The sequence below is a fragment of the Oratosquilla oratoria genome, chromosome 8, assembly GCF_046742065.1.
Source record: "Oratosquilla oratoria isolate Oo_2021 chromosome 8, ASM4674206v1, whole genome shotgun sequence".
Lineage (NCBI taxonomy): Eukaryota > Metazoa > Arthropoda > Malacostraca > Stomatopoda > Squillidae > Oratosquilla > Oratosquilla oratoria.
Window position 1 is genome coordinate 162,501 of NC_134784.1, and position 13,247 is coordinate 175,747.

A 13,247-nucleotide genomic window follows, 5' to 3' on the forward strand; every position below is an offset into this window, starting at 1 on the left:
CAGGCAATACTGTTGAAGTTGTAGGCTTAGATGTTTCTGTGTATTGTGGAGTATTATTAGAAATAACCGTATTTTGACTACTTTTAGCTCTTCTTGAGATCATGGGAGGAGCAGAATTTCTTCGCACGCTTGTCTTACTTGGGATTAGATCACTGTTGAGGAAATTTTTTGTGTGTCTGGCAAAATTTTGTGGCGTATAGAAAGTTTTATATCTTGAAGGATGTGAATCTTCATTTCTTGAGGCAAGGAAGGGACTCTCAAGTGAAATTACTGTGGATGTTTGAGTTAATGGTGTAACGGTAGCATTTGAACGTTCACTAAAACAAGGACACAGATTCATTCCAGATATAGTAGTGCGAACCTGTAAAGAATAGAAATTATAATTATATACATTATTGGCAGATTAAATGTAGTAATTGGAATGGAACTTTTTCATAATTTACATTGATTATTTGAACGTTATTCAGTTCATGATATAATTTTCAGCTAATTGTAAAAGTATCACCAACACTAATTTTTGTCTTAAGTTTCACTGACTGGAAACCTGTAGCCTGACAGTGGCTGGCAACAGTCCTCAGGTTCTCCCATAAATCTCTCTGGGAAGAAACTCTGGACTGTTTATGTTGTATTTGTGTGGGACTGGTTCTGTGTGTCCCTGGCTGAGCATACTAAGAGGGGGAACAATTGCCAGTTGTCAGCTCTCCTTATGTGAAAAGGTAGAGGAAATGTAATTGAAATTGATAGACAGATATCTTGGGCCTAGTCTGGAGGTCAATCACAGCACCTCTAGGTGAAGATAAAGGGATTCATGAGTTTTGAGCAGGGAGATGATTCTTGCTGCTATCTGTCTTGCAGGACCACCACCAAAGATACCTACCAATGATCCCAAGTAGTATCAAAACATAGGACAATGAATTTATAGGCTGACCCTGAAAATATTTGTATATTAGTTTCCCACATTACACAAATTACCAAAATGCATGACTTTGTGAAGCCATTTTAGTACCAGATTTTATTATTCCATTGTCTTAGTGCTTTATTGCTCCCAAGGATAGAAACACTGGTAATCACTGACAAAATAAGTTGTCTTTGTCACTCAGACATGGTTTAGTAATTATGATTCTCTTATTCAGTGCATTTGTTAAAAAAAATGTACCAACAGAACACACATTTTTGTGGTCAGTCCATATTAGCTCACTGTCTGCTTTTTATAACATTGTACAAAGGTATGATAGATATTTTTGCAGTTTTGTGTTTCATTGAATAAGAATGTAAATGGCCTTGATTTAAGTGACATTTTAGAAAAAGGTTGATTAGTAATTAATAAGTATATAGTTAGCCTCACCTGAGCATCATCAAAGACATACAGCACTCCTCTTAACAGGTTGTGTGTATGGCCAAGGAGGAAAAGGAGTGCTGGAACAAACATGGGCAAGAGCAATTCTATTCTCCATGCATAGAGGAGTCGCTCTACCATAAATGGAGTCCAGCATACAATGTACACAATAAGAATACTTAAAACCTGTTAAGATGGAAAAAAAGTGTTCAGAAGATAAAAATATTGAAATTTGTTTAAGTTCAACCAGAGTTGTATTTTCCTTATATGAATATCTCATGAAGCTGTTAAAATTGGCAAATGTTTAGGCACAAATCATACCTTGACTGTAGCACGTTTAGTGTGTGACCATTGGTGATAGGTGGAGTCTTGGGTGTTTGGTGGCCGGTGATTATACAGGACGTGGGCCACACAGAAATAGAGACCAGCACTGGCAAGAAGTGGAATGGCAAATACTCCAACAAATAACATTGTCATGAGTATTTTAAGAAAGCCAGGCTGTAAAGGAAATAATGCAGTTAAATAACATTTCATATTACTCATTTTGTCTGGGTAGTTAAGAATTGTTATGGATTTTGTATATAAATTGAAAAGCTGGGAAGGGAATAGCACTAACTTGATAACTAAAGAAATTTAGAGTAGGTTAAGTCTCATTTGAGAATTTAAATTGTGCACTGTTCACTGTATGCAAATTCACAATTATGTGGCAATTTTCCAGAATGTATCCCTCGCATACATGGAGGGGCAGGTGTACCAGTCATCTGTTCCTTTTAAACAATAATTCCTCTGCACAGACACTATCTATTAGGCATGATTGTAGGAACTTGGCATGCTAAGTGGTCCTAAGCTTGGTCCCTATCTAGGGCTGAAAAATATCACAACACTGCAAGTCACACCAGCTCCCTTGGAGAAAGAGTTGGGTGTGTGTATAAGTCCATAGCATTACCCATAGATTAAGTAAGATATGAGCTCTCAGCCAGAATGGTAAAAATTGTTGATCATGAATTTGGCACATGATTCAAAACCACTATGGCTTATACAACTCCTCAGAACAATTTGGTCAAGCTAGAGCATCTAGTATCTGCAATATGCAACCATTTGAAGTAAAATGAATCTTCATTGTGTAGCATAAACTACCAAAGCAATGAACAGAAATATTGTATGGATGAGCAATTTATAAGTATATTGATGGCTTGTGAGATGAATGCAAAAAATGATAAAGTGGTGGAGGAAGGCAGAGGTAGATTTGAAGTGAATCATATAGTAAATACAGGTAGAAAGTAGGAAAGACATGTACACAAGAATGAAAAAATATAAGAGGAATTGCAAATATATAATTAAATGGAGAGAGGTAGAAAGTAAAATGGAATAACATGAAGTAAAGGATAGGTAGAAGAAACCCAGAAAGTTATAAAGAAAAAAGAGAGACGTTTGGGCTTGAACAAGTCAAAGAAATCAAGATAAGAGATGAAAATGGAAGTAAAAAAATATGAGAGAAAATTAAGAGAAGCTGAAATAACATCAGGTGTTTATATTGAAATATATGCTGACTGACAGACAAGAAGTAGAACTAACAGCAGTGGATTTGGAGGGGATGGGACTTTGAATTAGGAAAGGCTTGAGAATGAGTAGGATGGGGTGTGAAGGAGGGAGATGTAAAAATGGGAAAGTTTTATGTACTGTATACCAGTACTATGTTCATGCTGACTGAATGTGATGGTAAACACAATTAGATTGCTTATATACATTAATGATCCTGTAATAAAGGCATTTAATGAACTGTACTTCTGAAGTCCACATGTACAAAACATACCTGGGCTCGGCAGACTTTTGTCATATCAGATTTGATATCTCCAGTCATATTTTTTGATGAAGATGGAATGGTTGGAATTGAAGAAGGTGACTGTCGTGTGAAGAAAGGGCCATGGTTTGGTGGCTTTTGTCTTCCATTTTGTTCAGTAGGTTGGGGCACATTCTGCACAGTATTAGGTGGTTTGGAGTCCAGGATTGGTGTGGGGGCTTTTGAAGAATTCGGTAATTCATTGTAAGGTATAGAATGTTCTGGAGGTCTGGTTTTGGATTCATTTATTTTTGTAGAGAAAGTTGTGATCATTGGCTTTGGTGTTGTCACTTGGGAAGGTTTTTGGTCTGTACTGTCATAGTTTTCAGAATATTTTATGGATGAGTTGTATTTTGATTCATTTTCCTTTACTATGCCTGTACTATATGTTACATTTTTACCACTGTTCTTCATTGTGTCATTAATGTTCATCCCATTCAGGGAAGTTTTGGTTTCTTGAAAATTGGTATTACCAGTGGAATTTAAAATGTCTTTATGTGCCAATACTGAATCAAAAGTGTTTTGAGAAGTCAAGTTTGTTGGAGATAGTGTGTCACTAGAGTTATTTAAGTGTACTGTTGTGGTAATGGATGTGTTAGGTAGTGTGACATGTTTCTGATTTATAGGTATTTTGATTTGGCCATTATGTGTGTTAGTTATGGATGGGGTGTGTAGATTATCATAATTTTCCAGGGTATCAGCAGATGTTGAAGAGTTGATTGGATGTAGTTGACTTGATATTGTATATTGATGAAAGGTGTTGCTGATGGGTTTGTCCTCTGTACCAAATGAAATAGATATGCTTTGACCTTTATTAGTTTCTTCTGTTTGTATTGATGTATTTTCTTTGTGAGTATTGTTTTCTTTTGTACTATTAGGAGCAAAGCTATAATAGTCAAGAATATTCTCATCAATGTTTGTTACTTGTTGTTCTGGAATATTTGTTTGAGTTTCCATATTATTTGATAATGGGTGTATCTGAATAACATTATTGTAATTTGGTTTTACTTGATGTAGGAACTTATTGGCATCCTCTTTGTTTGCATTATTTTCTGCTATGTTCTTATTGATCTTTGATACTTCATTTAAAACTATTCCTTTAACTATTCCCACAACAATATCTCCCTTTTTCGCATGACTTGCCCAATCAAACTGGCTCCTTTGGGACCATATATCTTCTGGGAGGCCTCGACTATGACGATAGTCATTTTCATACTCCCAGTGGAAGGTGCTGTCATGTGTGACAGGTTGTAGGTGTAATTCTGTGTGCCCCCAGAGAACAATAACGAAGGCAAGTGCAGTAAACCATGATACCATAGTCCACACCACAGAAAACAGTTTGTATGTGTTCTCTGACCTCTCAAGGTTTACAATAGCTCGATAACGCTCAATAGCAACTCCTAGCGCTGAAAAGTTACTTGTGACGAGGGGAAACATCAAAAGAGTGTACGTGAGGAAGTAGCGATAACAGGTACTGCTGTAGGTCAGATTAGAAAAGTATAGACATCCATCAATGAATAAACCAATTCCAGCCACTGTTCCTGCTAAAGTATCGGACAGTCCATAGATAGCAAGAGGAAGGATTGTGTGATGGTGTTTATTGATAAGAAATACTGCTGCAGTCATGTTCAGTAAGAAGCCAAGTCCTCCAACAAATATGTAGAGTGAGGCAACAAATGATAGAATTCCCATCCTCATTTTGATGTACAGTAGACCGTCAATATATCAAACTAATTGGGGGGAAGGCTTGATCATTATAGCCGAAAGTTTGATATATCTGAAGGTTTTATTATATCAAACTTGCACATAGTGAACTTTGGGTCTGTTTATGAGATGGAAGTTTGGTACACACTGTCCAACCAGTGCACCAGTTACATTAGAGTATTATTTTCCAACCAGTTTTTCATAACATTGTATAGTTTTGGAAATTCCACAGGCAGTCAGTGGTACTGATTATTATATTGAGTATGCATACTTGACACTTCTTTGGTTACACTTTATGAAAGAGGACACATTTGTACCATAATTCTTTTTTTTTCTTCTAGTATTAACATGTGCAGTTCTGAAGCATGGATTTATATGCCTGTACTTTCATGGTGATGTAGATTTTTTTTTATTAAACTACAAGTAATTAAGTGATATAAATTATCATATGTATTGAGTTGTGTTTTTGTCTGATTACAGCAGAAGTTGATATGTTGATTTTAGCCATATATGTGCACAAAGTTGGTTTTGTTTCGTTATCTCTTCAAGCCACACTAGTTACAGTCTGAATATTGCCACACAATTAGAATACACAAACACTTGGTATTTGACTGTGGTACAGGTCTGGAGGCCACAGACATAAAATAACAAGTGAGAGCAAAGGTGAGAAAGTGTGTATGTGTGTATGTATGTATGTATGTATGTATGCACGTGTGAGTAGTCACCTGTCACCAGCATATATATCTAAAGATTGTACCCTCATGCTGGTTGTGAGTCATTTAGTAGCCTCTTACCCCTATGACTGAATGTTCCTCTCAGTCAATATGGAGTATTGATTTTTATTTCTTGATAGTTGACTGACTTGTGTGTTTTTGTATAGTTTTAACAAAGGAGTGAGACAAAAAGGAGGAGAGGGAGAGAGAATGAGTGCACAGGTGTTCTTCAAGGTTATCCTTAACACTGGTTGTGCTTTGTGTGAAAAAGTGATGGAACATGATCGATGGAGAAATAGAGGTTCTTGTTATAGCACTGTTTGTTGGATTGGGCTTTCAACTTTTAGTTGTTACCAACATTAATTGTAAAGAGGTCTCCATGTTATTAAAAAGTGAAAAAAAATGATAATAATAATAACAGCCAGAGTAATGTATGCAAATATAATCACCTATAAAATAAATTGCATTTACTAATTACTTGTTTAACAACTTTCAATTTGTAATTTGTATTCAAAACTAGATATTAGTCAGAATAAAATATAAATTAGGTTAGAGTTGTTAGATTTAATAAAATAGATAAATAGGTAAAATTAAATGATAAACAAGCAAGTAAATAGTAAATAATAATAAATTGACAGATAAATAATAATAGATAATAATCAAGTAAATGATAATAAACAATCAGAGAAATAATAACAAATAAATAAATAAAATAAATGGCAGGCATTACATCTTGCTTAGGTGTTTATCTAAACGAATGGTTAGATTTATTTAGGTTATATGTGATTCTAAAACATTGGATGAGATAGTTTTAATCAAAATAAAAGGGAAAAGAAAAAGATGGATTAGTATGACCTTGACTCAAGAAACACAAGTTTGACATGTTGATAACCTAATCTTGTTCTATGTTGGATTCTTTCCTTCTCACACCAACTGTCTTCTCCAAAAAAAACTATAACGCAAGAATGCAAAGTTAAGAATTGTTTTTCAGAGGACTTCAGCATGATACTGACTTATTATAAGAATTTAAAAATTAGCTTGAATAAACATTTCAGGGATTCTTTTCATTTCATTTCAGATTTCACAATGAAGGGGTCTGTGAGGAGATGCTCGGACCCATTGATATGTCAATACCTCTGGGATGCTATCACTACCATCAGGAACCACAAGCAACTCCCCAGTTTTGATCGCATACGAAGATACATGAGTCGAATACATAATATGGAAGCAAGTAAGTTAATTTTTTACTTACCCATTAACCTAGAGTATGATTTAATGATGTGTACCTGGAAATGGTGATCCTGGAAGATTACAATTGGAGAGAAGTGTCTCCCTGCTACTCATCTTCAAAACCCATCAAAAAGTCCCCCATATGGAGGCCTTCTTTGAAAGGGGGCAGTTCAAGACATTAAACCAGAATAAATCAGAATTATTTAGATGAGCTATGGATGCTCTGTTATAGATAGATATAGAATTCTTGTTATGGTCTTACATTTATATATATATATATATATATATATATATATATATATATATATATATATATATATACATATATATTTATATATATATTTATATGATAGTAATTGTTAGCTTAGATTTTACTAATTGGAAACCAGTAGCCCCCACAGTGGTCAGCAATGGTCACTAAGAGAGATAGGGAGAGGGAGAGACATATGCACACACACAGACACACCCTCACCACTACCAACAACAACAAAACAGCTGACCAGTGTCTCTTTCTGGAGTATTCCCAAGAACCCAAGGAATGTTGCTTATGGGGCTGCTGGTTCCCATTACAAGAAACTGAAGGCAACAATTATTTGTTTGACTGGCAAGTAGAAGTATGATGGTATACATTCCTAAGTAGTACCTTTATATATAGTATTTATATACATCTATATTTTCAGGTGAGGTAGAAAAACATTTGGAAGATGCAGCAAGTGACAATCTTATTGCTGTAACCAGAAAGGTTGGCCAGAAAGGATCAAAAGTTGGAATAGAACAAGAAGGCTTTCGTTTACCAAACCCCTCGGTAAGTCCATTCATGAGTAAACAAAGAAAACTAGATGAAATTCTTTGGGGTGTGAAAATTTATCTTTCATTCACAACACTTCTTAGCTCAAACCTATCACTTGTCCTCTCCCCTCCCTACTCAACAGATATTCCTCTTTAACCTGAGGCCCCCTTTACCCCATCCATCCATTTCATTCTTGGTCTTTTCTCAAGTTCACTTCATCAGTCTCTATCTTCCACATTACTTTTGCTAACAATGATGGGATGATGTGGAATATGTGCAAGAACAAACTCGGGTAGTATTCTGGTTGGCCTTAAAGCAATGTAGAATTTATGTTTTTTTTCAGGGAATGTATTAAGTTTTATTGGGATTTATATGATGCCTTTTATTATGTTCTAAAGCTTATTAGGATTCAGACACTTGTTCAGTGACATTATGATTTGCAAAATGCAGTAATGTAGATGTGGTATATGATGTTATTTGAATGACTATATCTGATTTATAATGTTACAAAGAAATTATGAAATTTATTTTTTGGCGAGTAGGAACAAGATGGCCATGACTGGTACTGCTTTGAGTGTCACAGAGGAGGAGAAGTTTGTTGTTGCTCCAAATGTTATCGAGTCTTTCATCAAGAATGTGTGGGTGTTCAAGACCACCCAGATGAGGGGGAACCCTTTGTATGCACAATATGTAAGGTGAGTTTATTAGTATCTTTTGTATATGTTGTGAAATATATTGTGCTGCATGGCTGTGATATAGATTAATAGAGATTGCTGTATAAGTAGAGTTAGTAGGTAGATGGCAATGCTTAGTTGTACCCCAGTGGTGCATTGTGGAAGGAAGTTTGGTAATTTGATGAATACAGTACTTCTCTTTTGGGTTTTTGAGCCATATACATGGGATCTATGTTTAAACAAAGATCCCCTATATGTCATACTCACCTTCTTCATGATTACAAACATTTTATGGAAAGAGTCTGCAGTTAATTGGAAACAAAATATAAAGATGTTTTTGTTGTTGGGATGGACCACTCTCCCAGGAAAAGTAATATTGAGAACAAAAATATTTTTAGGGATAAGAAGTATTTCTTGGTATTTTGTTGGCAGTAAACAGCACCTCCATCCTTGGGGATGATATTATAATAAAGAGGTGGAGTGATAGAAATGGTAAAGTGGAGAATCAAAGAAAAGGTCAGAATAAATAGTATAAGCTAAAAGTGATTGGCATTCTTTCTTTTTTGAGTGGAAATTAGTTTCTGATCTTTAATCTCTTCAATAAGAGTTGAATACTTGTGTGCCTGGTGTACTTGGTTGCCTGATGTACGATGATTTGATGATGCATCACAATGTGTGCGTTATGAAATATAAAGTTACAGTTGATAACTACAGAAAATGCTATCAAGCTTGTTCACAGAATACAGGGTTACTCAGCCATAAGTACAAAATAGATATAATCAGGACTCTGACACCAGGCTACTTGTATAACCACTTGCACTTCATGATGCTGACATGGGCATTATCTTATCATAAGGGTTAAAGAATGCTGCATGACTCTGATCCATAAGAATGTCAATGAAGTCTGAAGTATTAACTGCATAAAACATATGCAGTCATTGGCCCATATTGTGGTGGTGAAAGGGGGGGTAAAAAGAAGGGAAATTAGGAAGAGACTGGGAATGAGGTTTGCTGTATAGAATGTAGGGGAGGACTATGAGAGAAAGAAGTATTTCATCAGTGATAATTCAATGCTTCTAACCTTGTAGATGGTGTCACAGTAAAAGAAAGAAGTTTATTAAGTTTATTCACTCCAGGGTTGTGTTATGTAGCCATGGCTGTTCAATGTGCATATGGATAGTGTGGGACAGGAGGTAGATGTGAGGGGCAGAGGATTGGAGATGGTTAGAAAGACTGGAGGGAAGTGGGAGGTGAGCCAGTTGTTGTTTGCTGATGACACTGCACTTGTAGCTGGATCAGAGAATGGTCTGAGGCAGTTGGTGACAGTTTTGGGAAGGTATATGATAGGAAGTTGAAAGTAAATGTGGGTAAGAATAAGGTGATGAGATGTACAAGATTTGAGGGTGACTAGCTCCTTTGCTAGGGAGAAGAGGACCTTGGTAGATTGATGACTTGAACTGATTTGCAGGTTTCTGTTAAGTTTGAAGATCTTTAAAAAGTTTGTCAGATTCTAAAGTTTAAATTTCACAGTAAAAAGAAATGCTGTATATATATTCTGTGGTAATAGGTGTATGTAAATACAGTTTTTGTTGTTTGGCATTCTACTGTGATATGTAACAGATAATATAACACCAGTAAGGTACACATTTAAACAAAGTATGAATGCAGGAAGTTGACCTAAAGTTTTGTGAAGGAGTTGGCTAGGATGTTGGGAGAGCTAGTTTAGTATTAAGGATTTTGAGTTATAATCACATATTCTTGACATAATATAATAATCACTGCTCAGAGTATTCAAATCTTTGGCTTCTAATTCCAGAATAAATTTTTCCAGAAAAGAATATATAAAAGGACATCAAGAAATAGACTTAATAGAGAAGAATTGAATGGTTTATTAACCTATACTGTAAACAGACTCAAGGACCGGGTATGTATTAAACACTTTTATTTTTGTACAAGAAAGTAGCCTGGAATGAAGGATTTTCTGTACTCGTTAAGGAATCAGGTTTGATATAATGAATATCCTTATTTTTAATATGTTTACATTCATGTTTCTGTGTTATGAAATTGAGTGTATTGACTTGTTTGATTGAGGAATTGTATAAGAAATATAAAAGGAATGGAATATGTGAATGCCATGTAGACATGGAAATATGAAGACCCTGATGCAATATTTTCCCCCCTCCCCTACCTCCCCTTTCCTCCTCCTTCCATCTCAGTATCTTATGAATGATGGGAAGGATCAATAATGGGGACTTGCATGTGGTGGTCCTGCAAGACAGACTGCAAAACTGTCCATTTTCAAAAACCTGTTAATTCCAATTGCAACCCCGAGGGGTTGGCACTTGATGTCTGGACTGGGTCCAAGATCTCTCATTACCAACTTCAACTTTCTTTCATTTTTTCATGGGTGGAGAACTGACAACTGGCAACTGTGCTTGTCTTCCTACCACTTTGAGTCAGTGACATAGAAACAGTCCTACACCAATACAACACAGATAACAATCCAGAGTTTCTTCCCAGAAAGATCTGTGGGAGGTTTCAAGGACCATTGTCAGCCACTGTGGTGCTGTGGGTTTTCCACTTAGTGAAAGTTGAGGCAGTAATTGATTAATTGATTGAAGGGTTGTCCTTATCCCCTTCAGGCAATGTCACTTTGTTATCCATTTACAACCACTCTCTACTCACATCTATCTTTTCCCCTCTACATTCTTTGCTCGACAGACCTTCCCTTTGTAGCCAAGGCCTCCTTCATGTAATCAATTCATCCATCCCATTCGTGGTATTCCCCTTAAGTTCACTTTATCCACATAGACCTTCCATTCTCTTTTTACCAGCCTTTCTTCATTCATTTTTTCCATATTAAACCATCCCAGAGTTGCTAGCCTTTTTTCATTTATTCTTTCCATATTAAACCATCTCAGAGTTGTAGATAATCCAGCAGATGTATTAGGTAATATGTTGTGTCAGGAAAAAATGAAAGAGGAAAGAAAATGTTGGAAATGTTTATTGAAAGAGAAATGATGACAGCAAATCCAAGTTTTTAAGATGGAAGACATACATAAGTATACATGGACTAGGGTGGATAGTAGAAGGGTAATGGAAAGGGTATTAATGGAATATGTTGTGCTTAAAAGGATAAATGGAAGAGTTCTGAATGGGAATTTATTTAGGAGAAAGAGTGGCAGAATATCTGATCAGTATTTGGTAAATAATTTGCAGACATAACAAAATAAGTCAGGATTAGTCTTGCACCACTCCAGTATTGCATCTGCAGATTAATTATGTTTTGCCAATCAAAATAAAGATATTCAGACATTTGTCATTAGGGAAACTAGACATGATACACAAAAATGGATTGAATTTTTAGTCAGTATTTAAAACATTACTTAGCACACTATACAATAAATCTAATGAATTTTGAGTTTTAGCTAGTGTTGTTTTATTCTATTATGGTGTGTCTTGCTGCATTACTTCTGACCCAGGGTAATCGGTGAGATACAGGGATGACCCATCATCCTGGAGGAGCCAAGAAAAGAGGGAGGGAGTAGTGGTGAATGGGAATGGAGTATGTGGGGACGAAATGGGTGGGAGTGGACTTTGACTTTGACTACCTCCATTGTATGGGGGAAGAGGCCCTTGGTATATGCATGTATTTATTATATACATGTATTGTACAGGTATGTGTTATGTACAAGGGGAGAGGAAGGCAGTAAGCTGGATACAAGTCTTAAAGGAGAGAGGCTGGAGGAAATGCATATTTTTAAGGGAGTGTTGCATCTCTTTATAGAGTAGGTGAAATTAAATTTTCAAATATGTATTTAATGAACTTGGGTATAATTACCTCTTATTTTAGTGTATAATTCCTCAGGGTACTGTGTTCCTCTCATGTATATATAAGGGATAGTGAATATTTAATGAAGATATAGTGAGCTCTAGTGAAGCTCTAATTACAAACCTAAGCTTTTTTCCCCCTTACACAGGAGGTAGCCAAAAAGAAAAAGGCATAGAAACCACTCCCACCCATTCCATCCCCTACATACTCCACTACCCTCCACCTTCTTCCCTCCCTCACATCTTGGCACCTCCTACTTAATGGAAAAATCCCTCTACATCATTCAGCTTGGTATGAACAAAAACTATTGAATACATTTTATCAAACTAATACCTCTGATTTTTTATTAATGTGTTTTTCTCATTGATTAAAAAATGCTGCAAAATTCAGGTTTCATAAATAAAAAATAAAAATGAAAAATTCAAATATCTTTTATTTTTTACTATAGAAAATAAAGAGCATGATGTTTTCTTTCAAATGAAACTAAAATGACAAAACTCCATAAAGAACAACCGAAAATATTACAACAGAAGGAACAAAAACATAAACTTTACAGGACAGGGGATTTAAATTTTTGTGAACATTTTTTGCGACCATTTGTTTGCTGGTTGCAATGTATAGCAAATCTCCAATTTCCTCTTCTTTGCTGATGTGTGAGGTGAGGGTGAGTGGTGTGGCATGGGTGGAAGAGGTGTAAGGTGAGTGGCTAGTAGATGCTTGGGGAGTGCTGGGTGCAGCTGTGCTGCTTTTCTCCTCTTTCTTTTTCCTTCTTGTTTCTATTTCAGGCCCTCTCTGTATTCTGCCACTTCACTCTCTTGTTTCTTGTTAGTTTTTCCGTGATCACAGCAACAATACAGGGCGAGGAATCAAAATTGTTGTGTATGGTGAGAGTGCCAGAAGTGACGTCATCTTACTTTGACCTTTTCAAGAGTACTGGTGCCTGTCCACTGTCTTTGTGGGGTATGCTGGTGGGAGGAGTTGCCAAATATCTCCATAAACACAATTCTGTAGCAAATAACGAAATAACTGTAGAAATGTTGACACTGTTTCAATATACAGAATGTTTTTTATGCAATAGGGTTGCCAGAGGTTGCCAATATTTTATCTATTTTATGCTGTATGAAAAAA

General features: G+C 35.9%; 2 protein-coding genes across 4 annotated transcripts in view; one reads left to right on the forward strand and one right to left on the reverse strand.

The window, feature by feature from the left end:
* Nucleotides 1-13,247, forward strand: part of LOC143027535 (zinc finger MYND domain-containing protein 11-like) — a 36,707-nt gene that overhangs the window by 2,258 nt on the left and 21,202 nt on the right. For 2 of the 3 annotated variants that reach the window (XM_076188827.1, XM_076188828.1), the window contains exons 2-5: nt 6,672-6,824; nt 7,504-7,628; nt 8,156-8,308; nt 10,104-10,211. In XM_076188827.1, the coding sequence (XP_076044942.1) occupies nt 6,680-6,824; nt 7,504-7,628; nt 8,156-8,308; nt 10,104-10,211 (531 nt within the window). In that variant the 5' untranslated portion in view covers nt 6,672-6,679. The remainder of the gene's footprint in view (nt 1-6,671; nt 6,825-7,503; nt 7,629-8,155; nt 8,309-10,103; nt 10,212-13,247) is intronic. The other variant, XM_076188829.1, reaches the window with a different exon arrangement.
* LOC143027513 (uncharacterized) lies at nt 567-4,890 on the reverse strand. Its single transcript, XM_076188799.1, has 3 exons — nt 3,150-4,890; nt 1,658-1,834; nt 567-1,522 (listed from the first exon to the last, which is right to left on the reverse strand). Exons 1-3 carry the CDS (start codon nt 4,872-4,874, stop codon nt 1,190-1,192), a joined length of 2,235 nt encoding a protein of 744 aa, XP_076044914.1. The 5' UTR covers nt 4,875-4,890; the 3' UTR covers nt 567-1,189.